This window comes from Abrus precatorius, unplaced genomic scaffold, assembly GCF_003935025.1.
Source record: "Abrus precatorius isolate BTA unplaced genomic scaffold, Abrus_2018 Scaffold10, whole genome shotgun sequence".
Lineage (NCBI taxonomy): Eukaryota > Viridiplantae > Streptophyta > Magnoliopsida > Fabales > Fabaceae > Abrus > Abrus precatorius.
The window spans coordinates 21,542,574-21,563,986 of record NW_020874292.1 but is presented as its reverse complement, the minus strand read 5'-3'; the positions used below and the strand labels follow the sequence as shown (position 1 = coordinate 21,563,986).

General features: G+C 29.3%; 2 protein-coding genes across 3 annotated transcripts; both read left to right on the top strand.

Annotated features, from left to right (window-relative positions):
* Nucleotides 1–5,059: 5,059 nt before the first annotated feature.
* Nucleotides 5,060–6,991, top strand: LOC113852045 (L-type lectin-domain containing receptor kinase IX.1-like). Its single transcript, XM_027482303.1, has one exon. The coding sequence runs from the start codon at nucleotides 5,060–5,062 to the stop codon at nucleotides 6,989–6,991; it is 1,932 nt and encodes a 643-aa protein (XP_027338104.1).
* Nucleotides 6,992–9,376: 2,385 nt separating this feature from the next.
* LOC113870695 (probable cinnamyl alcohol dehydrogenase 1) lies at nucleotides 9,377–11,873 on the top strand. 2 transcript variants are annotated; one of them, XM_027507106.1, is made up of 7 exons: nucleotides 9,377–9,411; nucleotides 9,674–9,769; nucleotides 10,127–10,240; nucleotides 10,321–10,551; nucleotides 10,703–10,988; nucleotides 11,273–11,423; nucleotides 11,535–11,873. In XM_027507106.1, exons 2-7 carry the CDS (start codon nucleotides 9,681–9,683, stop codon nucleotides 11,729–11,731), a joined length of 1,068 nt encoding a protein of 355 aa, XP_027362907.1. In that variant the 5' UTR covers nucleotides 9,377–9,411; nucleotides 9,674–9,680; the 3' UTR covers nucleotides 11,732–11,873. The 2 variants fall into 2 exon arrangements, with proteins under 2 accessions (XP_027362907.1, XP_027362910.1); XM_027507109.1 differs by lacking the exon at nucleotides 9,377–9,411 and adding an exon at nucleotides 9,458–9,564.
* Nucleotides 11,874–21,413: the final 9,540 nt, after the last annotated feature.

Genomic DNA, 21,413 nt, shown 5'->3' with positions numbered 1-21,413 from the left:
CTTCATGTCAACATCGACCTTTTCTTTGTTATGCCTCTCTTTTGCCAAAGCCTCATTCAACTCCAAGCTTTTGGCCTTTAAGGCTTCTTCGGTTGCGTGTAGCCGATCCTCAATAACGTTGAAGTGCCCTTTAAGACTTCTTCACTTTCCTCCAAAGCTTTCTAGGCTGATGAGAATTGGCTTTGGACCTTTTCTAGCTGAAGCAAAGGTTCCAAAGCCAAGCTACGCGCCATCACCATAGCTCAGGTCTGCAGCTCACAGTACCACTGCCACCGAGACCTGTTATCTTGTTTATTTACAACAGCTCTCCCGCTCTCCAATAACAAGTTTAGAGATACAAGCTTGATAGCATGGACTTCCTTGGCAACTAAAGTATCGGTAAAGACCAATGGAGGGATGACGGTCTGTATAGAAGAGCTACTTGGACCAGTCGACCCTTCGACACGAGCATGTTTACGCTTTCGCTCCTTTTCGGAATCCTTCCCCTTTCCTTTGTCTTTCCTTTTCTTTGTATGACCTTCGACAAGAGGAAGATCCTGGGGAGAAGGACATGTCTCGACCAACTTTGTAACACAATCTAGCTGAAGGTGGTGGTGTTCTTCAACGAGCATGACGATAGGACATCTTAAATCCTTTTTGCGTCATTATACCTGCAACGAGATCAAGGAGTCAAATCAATATAACAAGGTTGACAAAAATAAGAGCAAAGGTGGTAAAGCATACCCTCTAAGTCCAATCGGGGTTTAGGAGATTTAGGCAAAAGAACAAATGCTCGAGTAGGGAGCTCATGAAGAAGAGATTTTATATACTCTAAAGCTGATAACTCATCTTAGTTCAACATCTCTTCCGGGCACATGTCATATCGACGAGGGACTCAGGTCCACTGAAAAGGGAAAAAAGGTTTATCTTTACTATCAAAAAAATATTTTTTTACCGATAGGGTGGACGGTTACTTTAAAGTATCCGATTTTAAAACTCTTGAAAGAAGAAGTATAAGGTTTAAAAAGGGGCAGCTCGACCTACCTTATTAGTGATACCCACCTTACCTTGTCTAAAGGACGGGTACAAAAAAAATAAATAAAGAAACAAACGTACACTATGCTCGATATAATGAAATTTACACAAGATTCTGAACGTCTGTATTGCCACCCACTTGTTCAGAAGAAGTTGTGTTGGCGCGAAGTTCAAGACTCTTAATACACCCCTTTGAAAATCATCAAACGGAAGTACTATACCTAATACCCTAAACATACATTCATATACAAAAAAAGTGTCGACCATCTCAGCACCGCCACCTAAAAACACTAGTTCGGGGTCTCTCAAGCCATCCCCTTGGCAGACACTAACAGTTATCGGATAGGGATCCGAAGCATCCCACCAAGATATGTTACATTGATCTATAAAGGATTGTAGTCACTTATTTTGTTGGAAGCGTGAGAAGTACACGACTATATCACCATCCACCCATTCGTAACCAGGAATTGTATAAGGTGAAAACTTGGGCCTTTCTATTGGAGGACTAGCATTTGAGAAAGACTCGTCTGACTCAAAGCCCTCCCTATCAGCATTGGATGACTCGGCTTCATCTCAAAAATCCGTACCACTCTCATTCAGATCTCTTACAATATTGACTGATTGAGAGGAAATACCTTCAACCCTTTCAGTCTCAGACACACGACCTACCTCATTAGCAAAAATGATATTTGGCCTTGATTGGTTTGATAAGGAATCCTCTCACTCGATTGAATTGGCCATACAAGAATAAGAGAAGAGAATAAAAAGGCAAAGTGAAACAAACATACCTTAGAATCTAAAAGAGAGAAAACTTCAGCAATTTAGCAGAGTATACCCCTCGGTGCAGAGCAGAAAGCATACGTAGTGCCTGAACCACTACCTATTTATAGAACATACTGCTTCGGGCAATGAAGGGTCACCCCCTTTCTCAACCGTCAGATTTCTTCCAAATTAACGGATATGAACGAGCAACCTTTCGTTTTAAAGCACGAAATACGAAGAAACCCTAATTTGTTGAAACCCTAATATGCTAAAACTCTAGTCTGCCGAAACCCTAAAACGCCAACACATCATTCTATTAGGCTTGGAAGGCAAGATTACATTGGATAATTCAGTTTTTCTCACATAGACAGGAAATCAAGTAGCCTATCAGTTTCACTGATCGTACCTTTTTGACCTATATAAAAGAAAGTCATAGCACAAAAACGCTAAACACATCTAAAGCCCTTACGTCATACCTCTTCGGGCTTGGGAGACAAGTGTACTGAATAAGGCACTACCCGGTCGTTACATCGGAGAGAAGAATCTAAATACATCTTCGGCCTAATATAAACAATGGATATCCCTCCAGTCATAATAAGTCAATAATATGATTAAAAGCTAAAATAAATAATCATTGAACAAAAAGGTTAATTACCTAAATAATCAGATGAGTAAAGACAGGGTTGATTCACGAAGCTTATTAACTCAATACCTCACCTATAAAAGAAAAGTATGAGATATAGGTAAATAGTTGACTTTTGAATATAAAACAACATTTATTGTCCTATACCGACTACTGACTTCATCATTAGAGTGCCTTTGCAGGTACCTTCTCCCCCACGTCACGATATAGAAGAATCTATAATATTCCACGAAGATGACACGCCAAAAGACAGAGAAAGATACTCCTGAAGGCTAGTGTATCCAAACAAGAACAATTTTCAATAGTTGTGTTGAAGTTTTAGTACGTGGTTAGTTTAATTTTATAAAAATATATGTTTTTGTTAATTTTTTATATAAAACTTGTAAAATAATCTATCACTAAACATGCACTAGCTATGGACAGTTCAAATTTATATCTATTATTTGTAATACTAATACTGATATAATAAAAGGCATAATAATATTTTTTAAAAATTACTAGATCAATGTAGAAAATATTTTTTGTATCAATTTAAATTTGAATTGATATAAAATTTATGATTTTTAAATAAGTTAATTTTTTAAAAATAAAAAATACATCAAATAAAATTTAATTTAAAGAAGACTAGCACATATAAATTATTCTAATATACTTATTTTTAACAAAAATTATGAAACATAAAAAACACTAAGAAAGACAAAAAAAATTAAAAATAAAAAAAATATTAATTTTTTTAAAAAATTGTCTAAAATTCAATGTCAAAAAATTATAGGAAATATACATATAATTTACATAAATTGTAATTTTATATTAAAAGTCATGTCCACTTAGAGTTTATATTTATAAATGTGAGAAATTAATGTAAAAAAATAATTTAAAAAATAATTTTTTATATTAGTTGTTTCTATATCTGACGTAGAATGTAACTTTTTAAATCAATTGTTTTATAATCAATGTAAAATTAATTTAAAACTTAACATTTTAGGATGTGTGTGTCAATTAAATAACATAAATTGAAACAAATATATAACTTTTGTTTACATTCTTAAATTTGTGTTAGTATTTTTAGTTATCTCATTTATGAATATAATCTCTTATTAGATAATTAATGATTTTATTTTTTTTCATTCTATGTTTTCCTTTTCATAACATATTACATGCTTTCATTTATAGATTCACTAATTAAAGATTAATTCTCTAGTAAATATTAATAAACATTAATAAATATTGATACTATTGATGAATATTGATTATAAGCATTGACATACATTAACACTATTGATGTTATTAATTATATTAACGAATATTAATATAATTAAAAAATTACTTGCTAAATTGTTGAAGAAATATTAACATCATTAATAAACATTAATGACATTTTTTCTGTTGATTGTTACCATTAATATAAAAAAAATTTACTTTCTATATTGGTTATATTTATATAAATTTTTTTAACTAATGCAAAAGATAATTTTTAATCAAGTAATTTTTACATTAGTATAATTCATCACAAAAGTTTAGTTATATGTCACATTAGAAGATTTTTTATGCTAAGTTTAGATTGAATAAATTTTTTAATAAATTTTTACTAAAATAAAAAAATTAAAAGATATATATATATATATATATATATATATATATATATATCACGTATCAAAACAAGTTATTTTACTTTATTATAATAAATTTATTATATAAATGATTATTTAAATAAGTAGTTTTCTAATTAAATTTAAATCAAATTTATATTATAAATTAAAATAAACTTATAATTGTTTATTTTAATAAAAATTATCTTATTTAACTTTGTTAAAACTTAAAAATATGAATTACTTTTAATTTTTCAAAGAAAATATTTATTTTCTTTTTATTTTTCTCTTATAATAACTTATCTGATATAAGCACAAATTAAATATATTCTGATCTAAGTATATTCCAACTTCCGTGCCAACTGATGAATACAAATTTCTCGTTGGTTTAACTAACTAATCCTCTCAAAATTTTGCTCCATTATTTAAAGCTAATTAAACTTAACTGTCCAGTGTTTCTTAAATACGTGAGGAAAGAACTGTCTTTTCCCTTTAATTTGTTCGTCTACAGCCAAAGTAATGACTGATTCAACGTTGAAGATTTCACAAACAACAATGCTGCAGAGTGCAGACCATGGTTCGGAGCGATGGCTTTTTCTTATTTTGTTGGTTAAGAACAATGTGATCACTTTCGGAGGAACTTCCAACATGCTCCAAATTCATAGCTGTCATCTTGAAACCTATAACATCCATAAGCTACTGTACTCTATTCTTCAATGGTTTCCCAACTTAGACAAAAACTTAGAAGCACTAATTTAAATGGGTTTAGTGTCATTTTTTTAACAATTTTTTAATGTATAATAAAATATCATTAAAAGTTATAGAATTTAATACAGAAAAAACATTAGACATTATATATTTTTAATAAAAAAATGACTATTTAATAATTTGTTTTGCAACCAATTAACCCTTTGTTATGTCACTTCTAATATAAAACTTTAATTTTAATAAAAATAGCACAGAAGGACATAAAATAATGTAGCTATGTACATATATATGCCAAGACTTTGCTGTGCTAACAATGTGCCTGCTAGGCTTGATTGAAACCAAAATGGCTAATTGGCATATTGGTAATGATATTAGCACAACAACTCGTATGTTGTGCTATGCAATGGTAACCCTTTTATTCCTGCCTCATACAAATCCACAATCATTCAGCTATAACTCCTTTGCTAAAGGTGATCTACAGCTGAAACTGGAAGGAGATGCAGAAGTTTCACGTTCAGAAATACGAGTAACTCTGAGCAGTGTAGGACAAAGCAACAGTTACAGTGTTGGAAGAGTCACACGTCTTCAAAAGATGCACCTATGGGATATGAACTCTAGAAAACTCACTGACTTCACAACCAAATTTTCATTTGTTGTTTTCTCAAATGACAATCCTTACGGAGATGGGTTGGCATTCTTTTTGGCAGATCCAATGCTTCCTCTTTTAACTGACATTGTAGAAGGAGGTGGTCTTGGCCTTGTGGATGGTAAACAAGTGTTGAACTCAACACCCTACTCATTTGTGGCTGTGGAGTTTGACACCTTCAAGAATTCATGGGACCCTGACAACCCTCATGTAGGTGTGAATTTCAACTCTATGATGTCTAATATAACTGCTCCATGGTTGATTGATATGCCAGCAAATAAAGTTTATGATTGTAGCATTGATTACAACTCCTCCACCTATAATTTAAGGGTGTCTTTCACTGGCTACCATGACAGCACTGGTGCTGTAGTAGAAAACAGCATTTCATACAAGGTTGATTTGAGAGATCATTTACCTGAGTGGGTTATGTTTGGCTTCTCAGCCGCCACGGGTAGTTCTTTTGAGGTGCATGTTCTAAAGTCATGGTCATTTAGTTCAAGCTTACAACTCAGTGATGCTACTGGTGGTAATAAACTGGCTGTGGGACTAGGAATTGGGATTGGTTTGTTTGTGATTTTGCTAGTATTGGCTGGTTTTTTATTGTGGAAAAGGACTAGAGGAATTACGGAAGAAGTCTTAGAATGTGATCTAAACATGGATGATGAATTCCAAAAGGGAATTGGGCCCAAGAGGTTTTGCTACAATGAATTGGAAAGTGCAACAAGTAAATTTTCTGAGTCTGAGAAGCTTGGACAAGGTGGTTTTGGTGATGTCTATAAAGGTTTTTTGAAAGACTTGAACTCTTATGTTGCTATCAAGAGGATATCGAAAGAGTCTAGGCAAGGGATTAAGGAATATGCAACTGAAGTTAAGATCATTAGCCAATTGAGGCACAAGAATTTGGTACAGCTCCTTGGTTGGTGCCATAAGAAAAATGATCTCATCCTTGTATATGAATTCATGACAAATGGTAGCTTAGATTCTCATTTATATGGAGGAAAAGGCTTCTTGACATGGCCAGTAAGGTACAACATAGCTCTAGGCTTGGCTTCAGCAATGCTGTACCTGCAAGAAGAATGGGAACAATGTGTTCTTCATAGGGATATTAAATCAAGCAACATAATGTTGGATTCAAGTTTCAATGCTAAGCTTGGTGATTTTGGTTTAGCTAGGTTGGTGGATCATGAAAAAGGGTCACAAACCACACTTATAGCTGGGACCAAGGGGTACATTGCACCAGAATATGTCATTACAGGCAAAGCTTATAAGGAATCTGACATATACAGCTTTGGGATTGTTCTATTGGAGATAGCAAGTGGAAGAAAACCCGTTGACCTTAAAGCCAAGGAGGGTCAAATAACCATAGTTGAGTGGGTTTGGGAGCTCTATGAATTGGGAGAGCTATTTAAAGTAGCAGATCCAAGGCTATGTGGAGCATTTGATGAGGAACAAATGGAACGGTTAGCAGTTATAGGCCTTTGGTGTGCTTTCCCAAATTATAGAATCAGGCCTTCTATGATGCAAGTGATCCAAGTGCTCAAATTTGAAGCTCAATTGCCTATTCTGCCGAAGTGGATGCCTGTGACAACTTGTTATCCTTTGACAATCACAACTTTTTCATCAGTTTAAAACAATGTATTATAAAGTAGGGAAGTTTTCGTAGAAGAAAATTATTGAAATGTATGGTGATGATTTTCTTTTACATTTTGGTAGTGATAGGAATAGGATAGCTGTACAGTTTGCTTATATTACTATTTTCTTTTCTGGGTGTATTTTCTTAAGCATTTTTTTAAACTTATGATATATATAGAAGTTTGTCCAATAACTTAACCAGGCATGGATGAGAGAATTTATTAGCATAATTGTTCTCATTCATAATTTATTAACTAAAATCACTTCACAATTCATGTAATAATTTTCAAAAAAATGAAAATTGTACTTCTTTGTTTACTACAAAGAATAAAATCAAACCATCTTATTTTCGGAAATGCTATGTATAGTAAGAAAAATGTTCCTACAAATTTGATTATAATGTTTAAGTGAAGATTCATACAACAAATATATAACAATTCAGATAATAATATATGTGAGATACAAATAATGTGATAGAAATAAATAAAATTATTATATATTTTTATTATATGAATATGAAATTTCATATTTCATTAGGGAACTATGACTTTCAGAGCATAATTTTCACATATTTAATTAAGGCACCAAACAATTAAGGCACTAACGTATCTGCTCTAAATAATATTTAATTAAGGCGGCTAACTTTCGACGTTAAGAGAATAAGATGCAAGCAAATGGAATATTCTAATTATGTCAAAGGCATAAGAATATTACGATGTAAAAATTCTAGCAACAAAGATTATCAAATCAACACCCGACTTAAAAAATATCACTTTAATTTTATTTTATTTCCTTTTTTAAAGCTTTGTAAGAAATCTAATAATTAATATTTATAATACTCTATTTCTGTATAAGTAATTATAGAAAAAAAAACCTTCACATGAGCAATAATAATAATTATATAATAGTTAATATTGCATGCACAAATAATTTATTTTAAAATAAATATATATACAAATTTCATAAAATATTAATTTTTTAAAAAAATGTTTTACTCTTATTTTATAAATATAAATAGTATCTATCAAAATGATAAAAATTTAATAAAATTATAATAATTTTCAAATAAATTATATTTTAAATTTAATTTATTTTAAAATAAATTATATTTTAAAATTTAATTTAAAAATAGATATTATTATTATAAATTAATTTTATAGAGTAATATTTTGATTTTTTAAAACTATTTTATTAGTTTTTAATTTGAAAAAATAATATATAATTTTATCTATTTAATTTAATATTATTTAATGTAAATATTTAATTTTAATAAAATAATTGTTTTAAATTTATAAAAATTGGTTAACATTAATCTTTAAGTTTAATTTAAGCAACTAAAAGTAGTAAAATTTTATTAAAATATATGTTTATTAAACTCTTTAACAGTTTTAATATAATAAATATATTATTTTAAATTTACATACTTAAATTTAATTTTAAAAATTAAGATCAACAAATTTTTTTAAAATATTAAATTTAAAAATAAGTAACAATAACAAGGATTTAATATATTTATATAAATAAATATTATTTATAAAATTTAATTTTTATGAATTTAATTTATTTAAAAATTAAAATTTATGATTAATGTATTTATATGACATTGTTAAATGGCTAGATATTCATAATTTAATATTTATAAATAATTATTAAAGAGTATCTTCACTAATTATATTGTATGTTCTTAATTTTCATTAAAAAAAAAGCACAATAATAACTTCATGGGGAGATATATTCATCGCACTCTTTTTTATATATAAATTTAGGTAAAATTTTTAGTATCATAAAATTTTTTTATAAGTATCGTACTCAAAATTTAGATCGATAAAAAAGAGATACATAACAAATTAAAAAAGTTATTATATATAATTTATTTAAAATTATTTGTTACATAGTCTTATTATATATATATATATATATATATATTATTGTATATTTAATTTTTTTAATAAATTTTTAATATAAATAAAAAATAATTCTAACATAAATATATTAATATAATAATTAAATATTAATAATAATAGAAATAAAAAAATATTAATATAATATTATTTTAATTTTAATTACATCTTATTTTTATTTAAAAATTTAGTTATTTTTTAACTTATTTAAATATAATAATTTATTATTAAATAAATTTAATATAAATTATATTTTATTTAAAATTAAAAATTTATAAAAAATATAAAGAAAATGTAAAAGATTAAATATATAATAATAATAATAATAAAACTGTGTAACAAATATTATAATTTTAAATAAATTATATATAATAAATTTTTTTTAACTTAATACATAAAGTTTTTGGTTACACTATCCATAAAAAATTTTAGGTGGTACACACCATAAATTTATTAGTCTTTCGGAATCTCTGACGGTGTGTGTAAGAAGATTGAAGTCGCTGCTGAAACTCAAAGGTGAGACTGCGATAGAGAATTAGAAAAAGGCCCTTTTCCACACTCAATCGTCGTTACAATTCTCATTCATTTCCGCTGATATGATTAAGATTCCGCATATTCATTCTTTTCCATTGCCAGATCTACCATTCGTTGGTCTTTTATCCCCAACTTGTATGATTTATTAGAGATCAAATGAGCATAATGACCTGTAAATTCATGCATAACTTGTTTATGTTATATTCGTCAAAAACTGATTGCTTATTTCGTTATGGTGGAGTAGAAAAAGTATGAGTTCCGAAGGTGTTGCAGAAGATTGCTTAGGATGGGCAGCAAGAGATGTATCTGGAGTTCTATCACCTTACAAATTCAGTCGCAGGTGTAAAACGCTCCCCCCCGTTTTTCTTTTAATCTTTAACTGTTGCATAATCTATTTTTATTGTTCTCGTTTTGGCTTTAAACAAGTGTTACGAGTCATTTTCTCTCTCTAATGAGACGAGCCTTTTTCGTAAGAAAAATAAATCTGGATGGTACAACTATACACACATGATTTTGGTTATGAAATTTAAAAAGTCATATGATTATTTTTAAAAATTCACATGACATTTTAAAAAAATTTACGTAATTTTAGATGTTTTAATTCAAACAATTAATAATGAGATTTGATGATTAAAATTTATTCTTCTCACTCTTGCATATCTTTTTTTGCATAAATTTCTCGACGATGATTGCTCAGGGCTCTTGGGAACGAAGACGTTTATGTTAAAATTACAAACTGTGGTGTTTGTTATGCTGATGTAGTTTGGACAAGGAATAAACATGGTGATTCCATGTATCCTGTTGTGCCTGGGTAAGTGGCCTTTATTTTTCTGTATGGATGAAAATCTTTTGTGCTTAGGCTAATATATCTGTGTTTCTTTTGCAAATCAGGCATGAGATTGCTGGGATTGTGACAAAAGTTGGTTCCAATGTCCACCGTTTCAATGTTGGTGATCATGTTGGAGTTGGGACTTATATCAACTCATGCAGGGATTGTGAGTATTGTACTGAGGGAGAGGAAGTTCATTGTACAAAGGGATCAGTTTACACTTTTAATGGTGTTGATTTTGATGGTACAATTACAAAAGGAGGGTACTCCAATTACATAGTAGTCCATGAAAGGTAAAGTTAATAGAAATGGCTAGATGCTTGTGATTAGTTTTATGAGGTCTTCTCTTCCTGAAATTATCGAGGTATAAAAGTACTTGTTTGATTTCATATAAACAGCAGGTTATATTGCCAGTTCATATCATATTTGGTCTTGCATCTGCAGGTATTGCTTCATGATACCAAAAGGCTATCCCTTGGCTTCTGCAGCCCCTTTGCTTTGTGCTGGACTCACTGTATATTCTCCCATGATGCGCCACAAGATGAATCAACCTGGTAAATCTCTAGGAGTGATTGGCCTTGGTGGCCTTGGTCATATGGCAGTGAAATTTGGAAAGGCATTTGGTTTGAGTGTAACGGTTTTCAGCACTAGCATATCCAAGAAAGAGGAGGCACTAAACCTGCTTGGTGCAGACAAATTTGTTGTCTCATCTAATCAAGAGGAAATGACGGTGAGCAATTACACATAACATAAAGCATTCTATGGAGAGTTAATGATCAGATTGGATGTCTTAATAAGTGAAGGGTTCCTTCACACAATTTTGGAAGTACAGGGCACCGTCTTACACACTTTAAAAACTTATAATCTAAATTGTACATAATCAAAAGATCACGGAGTAAAGCAGACTTTTCTCATTTTAAAATGATATCTGAGCCTAAATTGAGCGCTGCTGAGTTAGCCTTTAGGGGTGGCCTAGTTTACTAATTGTCAAAATTGGTGGTGATTCCCATGCAGGCATTAGCTAAATCATTGAACTTCATAATTGACACAGCTTCTGGTGATCACCCGATCGAACCTTACATGTCACTGTTGAAGACATATGGTGTTTTTGTTCTAGTTGGGGTCCCAAGTGAAGTCAAATTCAGCCCTGGAAGCCTTATTATAGGTAAGTTGCTTTTGAAAGCATAAAAAGGTTTGTTGGAATAATCATTGATCATTCATTCATGTATTTCTTGCGAAGCAAAGGAACCATAAATATGCATTCTCTGTTTGACAGGAGCAAGGACTGTTTCTGGAAGTATTACAGGTGGTACAAAGGATACAGAGGAGATGATTGACTTCTGTGCTGCAAACGGGATTTACCCAAATATAGAAGTGATTCCAATCCAGTATGCCAATGAAGCTCTTGAGAGGCTCATAAATAGGGACGTCAAATATCGGTTTGTAATAGATATTGAAAATTCCCTCAAATAGTGTTAGAGAAAAAAAAAAAAACAAGTTGCTTCCCCGTGTAGACATAATTGGACTTCACCTTGTTCGTACATATTGAAGGAAATAATGATGCTCAGTGTTTATAATGACTTACATCAGAGGTGATTCCAATTGACTATGTAATGCAAATATAGCTTTTGAGAGGTTCGTAAGTATGGATGTGAAATACGAAATATCTGTTTGGGAATAATTGATGACTCCAAAATTAATACTTGAAAAAAGGGAAGTTGCTTCTCAAGTTAAACCAATGAGTTGAGTTCAATTTCTAAGAGAGAGGAGTTTCTTAGCAAAGCTCTAATATCATAAGTTATTTCTTGGTAAGCTATTTTGTGTTCTCCTGCACACATTCAAGTGTTTATTCGTGGGTGGATATTCAGTCAAATAAAAAACAATTTATATGGAGTAATTAGGAATAAACATGATTATGAATTCAAATTAAATAACACACATCTTAAATATGAGTTTTTGAATAATTATTGAATATGTATTGTTAATCGATTCTATATAATTCTTCTCAATTTGATTTCAAAAATTTGAACTACGTAACAAATGTTTAGATATCGTAATTCTTCTCAATTTGATTTCGAAAGTTCGAACTACGTAACGAATGTTTAGAGATCACACAAATAATAAATTTGGAGTAGTATCAATGCGATTTGAGATTGAAGTAAAAGTATTTGTGATAGAATTGGTAATGTAATAAATAAGGTTCTAAATTGGATTGAAATAGAAAACATTATTTCATCATTTTACTGTTGAATTTGTAGATTGGTTTATGAAATTACTTCACCATTATAATTGTAAACAGAAAGGTAGGTTTAAAGGCAATTATCATGGAAAATTTATAACAAAATTTGCAAGGAAGAGAAGAAACAAGAAAAAACTCAAAATCCAAAATCAACAAAAATGTAAAACTGAAGAAATTTCAAAGAGATCCTTAATTCCACTAACTTCTTTCATTTTAATGAGGTCAACCTTAAACTAAATTAAACTAATAAGTTCACAACGTAAAATGGGTTACAAAGTTTAATTAGGCTCAAAACTTAATTGCAAACTACTTATAGATACTTAATTCTTGTAATTCTCGTAACAACATTAGGGGGCTAACTTCACATGTAATTTTCAACTCAAAACTTCAAATTCGGCGAATGAGATGTTAAATCGAAATTCTTTGAGTTAATTTTTCAATGCAACTAAAATCACTGAAAAACTCTATTTGCATGAATAGTTATGAAAAAAATAGTGAACATAGGTCAAAAGTATTAAAATGTAAGAAATAGATAAAATTACTAATTAAGACCTAAATAAATAAGACTAACATAATACAATGAAATAATGATAAAAATAGTGTTAAAAGGTAGTGCTAAGGATACTAAAGTGTCACTATAATATGATTTATCAAACAACTCCACACTTAAAACCTTTGCCCTCCTACACAAAACAAAGAAAAAACAAAAGACTCGAAGGATAAGACACAAATAATAAGAAAAACAAAATGATAACTTCATCAATGAATGAAGGATGAACTAAGCAATAGACATGATACAATAATTAAAGAATCAAAGAATCAAGAAAATCATAGATCTCATTCTTACATCTCAAGCAACCAAGATATGCTTTATAATCTCTCAAGTGTCCAAGTTTGTGTATACTCTAAAAAAAATCACCCAAATAAGTTAACATTGTCGTAGGCTTGACAATTTCTTAATTTCCATATTTGAACACATAAGTATGTAAAGATCAAAAGGACTTTATCAAGGTTGTAATAGAGCCAAGGTTATAGGGTGGATAACATGAAAGAGTATGACTAAGCTTAGGGATGAAAAAGAGCAATTGAGAACAAAAGCCAATAATCATGGGAATACAATTAGAAACCCTAGACAAACAAAATAAAATGTATCTAAAAAATTGTAGGACATAATCATCAAGATCTTCTTCTCAAAACAATTCCAAAATTCCTAATCAACTCTAAAGCAAGGGTAATTGTGGTTAAAATCAAGAAATAGATATACAAAGTCAAAAGTTGCTAACAATGAAAAATGTATAAGGTAGGTTATACAGCTAGTAGCTAGAATAAAAAATGGCTTTAATCATATCAAAGCATGCACATGGAACATGATACATAAAAAAGAAACAAGTTAAGTTCGAGAGTACCATTATAGTTGGGTGAATTACATAAGGAAGAAGGAAAATGACACAAACTCACTTCCATGACATGGTTTAAAAGCACACTAGAGTAGAAATCCATCACAAATAATTCATTACTGAATTATCAATCCATCATTAAATACTTAAGAATGTAGGAGATCAATCCATATCAAATCAAGAAACTTTTATCCCTACATGTTGAAAAATGTTGCTACTCATGAAAATCCTAAATTCAATGAAAACAACAACAAAGTGCAAACAAATAGCAAAATAGTGACAGCAAAATGAAAAATCAAATCTCCCAACAACTCCAAGTTAGAACCACACATTGTTCTCAATGTGATAAAAAAAATAATACAATGAAATATTAATAAGATGAGAATAAGTATAATTTCAGAGTGGTAACAAAAAGAAAAATGAAAAATCCCTTAAGACAACATGGAAATGGTGGGTCCTCTAGTGTAAGCTCCTCAACGGTTGCATTTTAAAGTGTTGGATGCTCATAAAGTTTGAGATGTCTATTGATCTAGAAACACTTATCGGTGGTGTCACTTTTGATCTCCATAACACTATAAAGAAAAATGTTATTAACTATAAAATGACTAACCCACCTAGAATGCATCTTGTTGGGTACAAGTTTAAGTCAAGAATGGAAATATAGGACTTTTTGCCCAACGAAGGACGCCTTTCCTAGCAACGGTAGCATCAAAAAACCTCTTCATTCTATCCCTGTATAATTTAGAGTTTTCACATGCCTCCGAACAAAGTTCCTTAAGCTCTTGGAGTTGAAGTTTTCGTTTGTCACCCGCCTTATTCACAAACATGTGACAAACTTTAACCGTCCAATATGCTCGATGCTCTATCTTAACTGAAATATGACAAATTTTTCCAAAGACAACCTATTAAGGAGACATCCCTATAGGTGCCTTACAATTAAGCAGCCTTATGTACCTACAAAGCCATAAATCATCATCTAGGCGCTGACTCTTATCCTTTTTATTTGGTTGCAATATCTTCTCTAATCGCTTAATCTCCCTATTTGAAACCTTCATTTATCTGTTAGTTTGAAGATGGTTAGGTGTTGAAACATGATGCACAACTCCACACATCCTAAGACAAACTTGCATGGATATATTACAAATATGAGTACCCCGATCACTAATGATGGCCCTAGGTATGCCGAACCTACATAAAATGTGAGACCTGCAAAAATCAACAACTCGAGCATTATTAGTACAGGTGGCCTTAGACTCCACCCACTTAGAGACACAATCTATAATAAGCAAAATATAAGAAAATCCAAAAAAAAATAGAAAAAGGGCTCACAAAGTCAATGCCCTTGTCACAACAGGGTCGCGACCAAGGAAAAAAAATGAAAAATAGTGAAACAAAAATGGGAAATGAGAAAACAGAGATCGAAGGAGTTGCCATCAAGATTTTTAAAGAACCCTAAAAAAAATTTGAAAGAAAAAGAAAAAAAAGAATGATCTGTTAACCAGATACTTTGAGAGTCTAATTATGCTAGAAAAGATATTAGCATCTCCACAATGTTCGTAAAAATGTTTACCACAGATTGTGCAAAATTTAAAGTTTTATTTTATTCCTAAATTTGATATTTTATTTGTTTATGTTTTTTCAAAAAATGGGGAAAAGTTTTAAAATAATTGGAACCAACAGGTTTTGATTCCTGCTTCTATGTATTCCTTAGCGTTCTTAGAAAATTAGGGCTATGTATTTCTGAATAACAAATCCTTTTTGAAAAGTTTAAAATTGAAAATAAAAACCTGCTTCAAAAGATTGTAAGGGGAAAAGAAAAGTAGTCTCTTATAATGTATATTAAAATAACAGTAAACTTTTCAAGAGTGTTAAAATAATTTGAAAAATGGATATTTTTATTTTATTTTATTTTTTCTAAAAATAGGATGAACAATTTTATTTTATGTTTATACAATTTATGAATGATAGAGTAATCTATACATCATTATTATTTATTTTACTTGAAATTCAAGATAATTCACATGAACAGGGTACTAGATAGTGTACTTAAATTGGTACCCTTATAATTTATAATAAACGAATGATAGAGTAATATATATCGTTATTATAAATCATTGTGTGAATTAAAAATAGTAATTTATTTATATTTTATTTTAAAAATTAAAGAAATTGTAATTGAGAAATTTTATTTGTATTAAACTTTTAAAATAAAATTTGTTATTTACTTTATCATAAAACTGAGAAAAATTCTTATGTCCATTCTTCTTAACATATGAATGATTGAGTAATTTGTACAATGTTATCATTAATTGTTATTAAAAATTAACAATTAAAAATTAATTTCTTTAAAAGAAATAGAAAAATGTATTTCATTTCATATTGCTAGATTTAAAAATAAGAAATTAGAAAGATTGAAAATCACTAAGTAATTATCATTTCTCAAGAAATAAATAAACAAATAAACATACAATAATGATATTGAAGTAAGAATAATATTAGATTGAACAAAAATATAACTTAATGGTCTAATTTATTAACAAATCTAACCAAAGCTTATTGAAATTCATTTGTTGTTAACAAATCATTTTTTATGCTATATTTTGATATATAACTCCATTACTTCATATTAACCAACAAAGAAAGAATTATTTTACACCAGTGTAAATTTAAAAAACTCTTACACCCAATTTGAACTCTTCATTTAACTTACATCTAGCGGCCAATGAAGTAATAAATTATAACCTATTAAATATAAATTAAATAAAAGATTCAGATTTAGTGTAAAAAATTTTAGATCTATACCAGTATAAAAAGATCTTGTCCCTAACTCATAACATGCAACATAAATTCTAAAAATATAAGGTGTAATAATACGACTGTTATAACTATTCACTTTTAAGCGTATAACCATAATTGATTTTATTAGTCTATCATTATTATATTATATACTAGTCAAGTAAGTTATTTTTTAGATACTAATTATTAGTACTTTTGTTTATTGTATAGGTGTATTATATTCATTTTTCTTGTCTTCTCAAGTCAATTGGATTAGCAAAATTAGGATTGATTACTTTCCAATGCATTCTAGAGCTCGTACACCTGCATATCTTGCTGACGTATCTCTCGTTTATCTCGTAAGCACTTAGAGTATATTTTCCTATTCTCTATTGGCATTGGCATCAGAAGAACAAGTGATAATTGATAATGAATCTTTTGAGATCAAAAGAGCACTTTTGCTTAATTGTCGAACGATTAGAGAGAGAGAACAGTGAAAATATGGGCTAAAACTGTCCAAAGCAAGTGAAATCAGATGGCTAAAATGACAAAAAGAGAAAGTATGAACAAAAAACTTGATCTTTTCTTAAACTCATGCATATACTGATATTGATTGAAGCGATTACAACAGTACTAGCACTCTGTTATTATCTCTTCGCTTCTTTAACATTCTCCTTTTCATTGATTAAACATAATCATAGAGAAAGTAACAGTACAGAACAATAACGAAGTATTTGAAAGAAAATAGGGAAAGATGATAATCACAACAAATCAACAACACAATCTATGTAGAATTATTAAATCCTTGCAGGATTTCACATTACTGAAGGAGAACACAAAAATTAGGAAGTAGGTAGAACGAAATTTTCTAGATGAAATTTGGCCACTAAAATTTGATTCCTAGATAATCGAATTTTGAGGTGACTTTTTTTTGTTTTTTAATTTTATTTTATGTTTTTATATAATAAAATAAATATTATTATTGAAATTATATTTATATATCTATATTTTGTTAAAAATAAATATTCATAATATGTTCTTTTAATAAATATTTATAAATATTTTGTTAGTTATATATAATAAAATAAGTTTTATTATTTGAATTATGTTTATATTTTTATATTATTTAAAAATAAATAAAAATAAAAATAATACTAATTTTAAATGTTTATTAAAATTTATTTGACATATTTAAGATAATAAATAATATTTTTATTTTTCTTATTATATTATTTAATATAGTTTTAATTTTTTGAAAATGATATTAATATTATATTCTGAAATTACATTTTTTATTATTTAATATTATATTTTAAAAAAAATAAAAAGTACAATAATAATTTATTTAATTTTAAATTTGTATAAAATAAAAATTATAATAATAATTTATTTAATTTTATATATTTATAAAATCAATAAAAGTATTAAATAATAACCAGTTTATTTATTTATTTATTTATTTATTTATTTTGAGAGATTAACCTTTATTAAAATTTATACATAATTATTTATTTAAAAAATATGATATTAATATTAATAAACATAATTAAATAATATTATTTAGATATTATATATATAATTATAGATTTAATATAAATTGCAAATACTAAAAATTTAAAAGTTGCAATGACATTCATAAAATTAAAAATGACATTAAGAAAATTTTAAAGCAATAACAACAACATAAATTAATGGCCGAAACTAGAAGCTTGAACGATGTTTGGACATGTCTTCCTTGTATGACCCGGGGTGTGACAATAAGAATAATTTTTTGTCCGACTTTGTTGTTCTCTAATGTCCATATATGTTCTTATCCTACTGGACTTGGGTCGACCCTTTGAAGTTCTTTTCAGTTCTAGATTTGGACACAAAGTTGGGCTCGTGTAAGTTGGCCAATAATCTTCGTGTCTGAGTTCTCCAAATTGACCTGTGTATGCCTTAGAAACTTGTAAGTTATACACGAGAGATATGTAGATGTCAAAGTTGTGATGTGTGTGTAAGCATGAAACAAGTACATGCGAGCATGGGATGTGAACTTTTTAAAACTTGTCACAATCACACCACATTTCATCTAACCGTACTGTAAATCTTCCTATAGGTCAAATTTCTGCAGGATGTTGCGTTTCTTCGACTAAAAATCTAGTGCTTGTTTTGTCAAAGGTAATAACTCTATGAGTGTTTGCCTTTGACTGTGCATTTTGAATTGTTTTAGTTGCAACCTTCGAGTACATATGTCCAGTATTAATCATTGCATCTATTTTCTTGCTTCTGTCAATGAAGAACTTATTGCAACAGGTGTATGTTGCCATGACCATGGAGCAAATTGGTAGGTTTCTAGTTTTGTTCAATACCGAATTGATTGACTCCATTATATTTGTTGTCATATGTCCCCGTCGTCCGTTATCCCATGCCAGTGTCCATTTTTTCCTTGGGATGTTGTCCAACCATTGTGCAGCTTCAGGATTATTATCTTTTACTATGTTGTAATAGTAAAAGAATCTCGGTTCAATCATCCCATATGCTGAAAACAAGATTACAAATTAAATTAATATAACTAGCTAAGCAATTACATAAAATATTAATGATAATATAGAGTATGTAAAAAATTAAAATTACTCATATTGACTACATCTTTCTTCAGTGTAGTGTTTTTAAATTGTCACATGAAGTTTTGTGCAATGTGTCTAATGCAATAGACATGGACAAAATTGTTTTCTGTCCAATCACTTCCATTTCTAGAGTTTGCATTTCTTATAGCCTCGTGACGATCCGAAATGAGGCACAATCCCTCTTGTGGGATTACATACCTCTTTAAGTTTTTTTTTTTTAAAAAAAGAACCATGCATCGTTAGTTTCACCTTCAACCATAGCAAATGCAATGGAAATTATATTGTTGTAGCCCTATTGCGCAATTGCCACTAATAAAGTCCCTTTGTATTTGCCATACAAAAATATTCCATCCACTTGAACAATTGGTTTGCAGAAAGCAAAACCATCAATGATGGCTTGAAGGTCCAAAACAACCTCTTGAAGAACGCATTCCCCTCGTTAAGCAAGCCACCCTTGTATGTCAGTTGTGTACTTAATTTTTAGATGAAGCCCAAAATATACAGTTGCATTGTAAGCAACTGTCTAGGTAACTTATGGTATGACTCCTCCCAATTTTTGAAGATGTTTTCAATGGCATATTATTTCTCCAATCATCCCTTTCTATAGCTGATTGTGTAACCCATTGTGGACTTTATGTGAGCTAAGATGATTGCGATGGGTGTGGATGGATCAGTCTCAATAATTTTACGAATGGTTTGAGAAATCATTCGTGATCCCAACTTGTTATGATCCTGTGAAATGAGCGGGGAAGCACATGTGTAGCACCTTTCAAACTTCATTATTTTCCAGTGTTGCTCTTTTGTGCGCAATATAGCGCGATATCTCCAGGCACAATCGTTGTGAACGCATTCCACGACAAGCCTACTTATACTTGACATCTTCACCTTGTAAGTTGAATGATTAACAATGTGAAATCTATTTATGGCGTCTTGTACTTGTTCTTTTGTTAGAAAGCGCTGACTTAGAAATAGTATTCCAGGAGGATACACTACCATTTCACGATCAAGGACAAGGCCAAACTCATAGTCATGTTCTTGTATTTGACTGTGAAAGTCTAGAAAATGTGGAAGTGGGTTGTATAATGGTAATGATTATGATGGTGGAATATTTAGAAGTAAGAGGGAGTCTTCTTCATATCCTGCTGTTGAGATAGGATTTCATCTTTGTCCTCGCTAAAAGAATCAAATACTTTGATTGAGAGACCCACAACAACATGTTCTTCAATGGAGGTTTCTTCAAGAGGCTGAGAGGGTAGGGTTTGCTTAAATGGTTGGAAGGTTATTTCATTGAGGTCTATGAATAGACCAGTTAAAAGTTGTGTGTAGAACTGAATGTCGGAATTCATATCTTATGTTGGAAAAGATGGATTTATGGTTTCATAAGTTTGGTAAAGTGAAGATGAAGGTGAAAGTTGTGGTGGCTGGGTTACTTTTGTAGCAAATATAATATATAATTCTATACCTGATTGAAGTTGATTTGAATCATGGATGTTGAAGAGTGCCTCGACATCTTTATTATCGTTCAACTCAACACGTGTGTAGTTGCTAACTCCCAGGTCAAGTCTAATTGGGTAGCAAAAATATATAGTTGTCATCTTTTCATTTTCATCTCGATTGAGTTTTGTGTGGATAACTTTCTTGAGCCTTTGTAAAATTACTCCTCTCTTTAGAGTCACTCTTTCATTTTTAATTTTATGAATTGCAACTTTTAAATTTTTAGTATTTGTAATTTATATTAAATCTATAATTATATATATAATATATCTACATAATATTATTTAATTTTATTTATTAATATTAATAACATATTTTTTAAAATAAATAATTATGTATAAATTTTAATAAAGATTAATATCTTAAAATAAATAAATAAATAAACTAGTTATTATTTAATACTTTTATTTATTTTATAAATATATAAAATTAAATAAATTTTTATTATAATTTTCATTTTATAAAAATTTAAAATTAAATAAATTATTGATGTAATTTTTATTTTTTCAAAATATTTAATATTAAATAATCAAAAATATAATTTCAGAATATAATATTAATATCATTTTCAAAACATAAAAATTATATTAAATAATATAATAAGAAAAATAAAAATATTATTTATTATCTTAAATATGTCA

Excerpts from the sequence above, each read along its gene's own strand:
- LOC113870695 (XM_027507106.1), top strand. The coding sequence starts at position 9,681 with ATGAGTTCCGAAGGTGTTGCAGAAGATTGCTTAGGATGGGCAGCAAGA. Across the intron at positions 9,770-10,126 it reads CCTTACAAATTCAGTCGCAG|GGCTCTTGGGAACGAAGACG; the intron begins GTGTAAAACGCT and ends ATGATTGCTCAG. Across the intron at positions 11,424-11,534 it reads CCCTGGAAGCCTTATTATAG|GAGCAAGGACTGTTTCTGGA; the intron begins GTAAGTTGCTTT and ends TCTGTTTGACAG.
- LOC113852045 (XM_027482303.1), top strand. The coding sequence starts at position 5,060 with ATGGCTAATTGGCATATTGGTAATGATATTAGCACAACAACTCGTATG.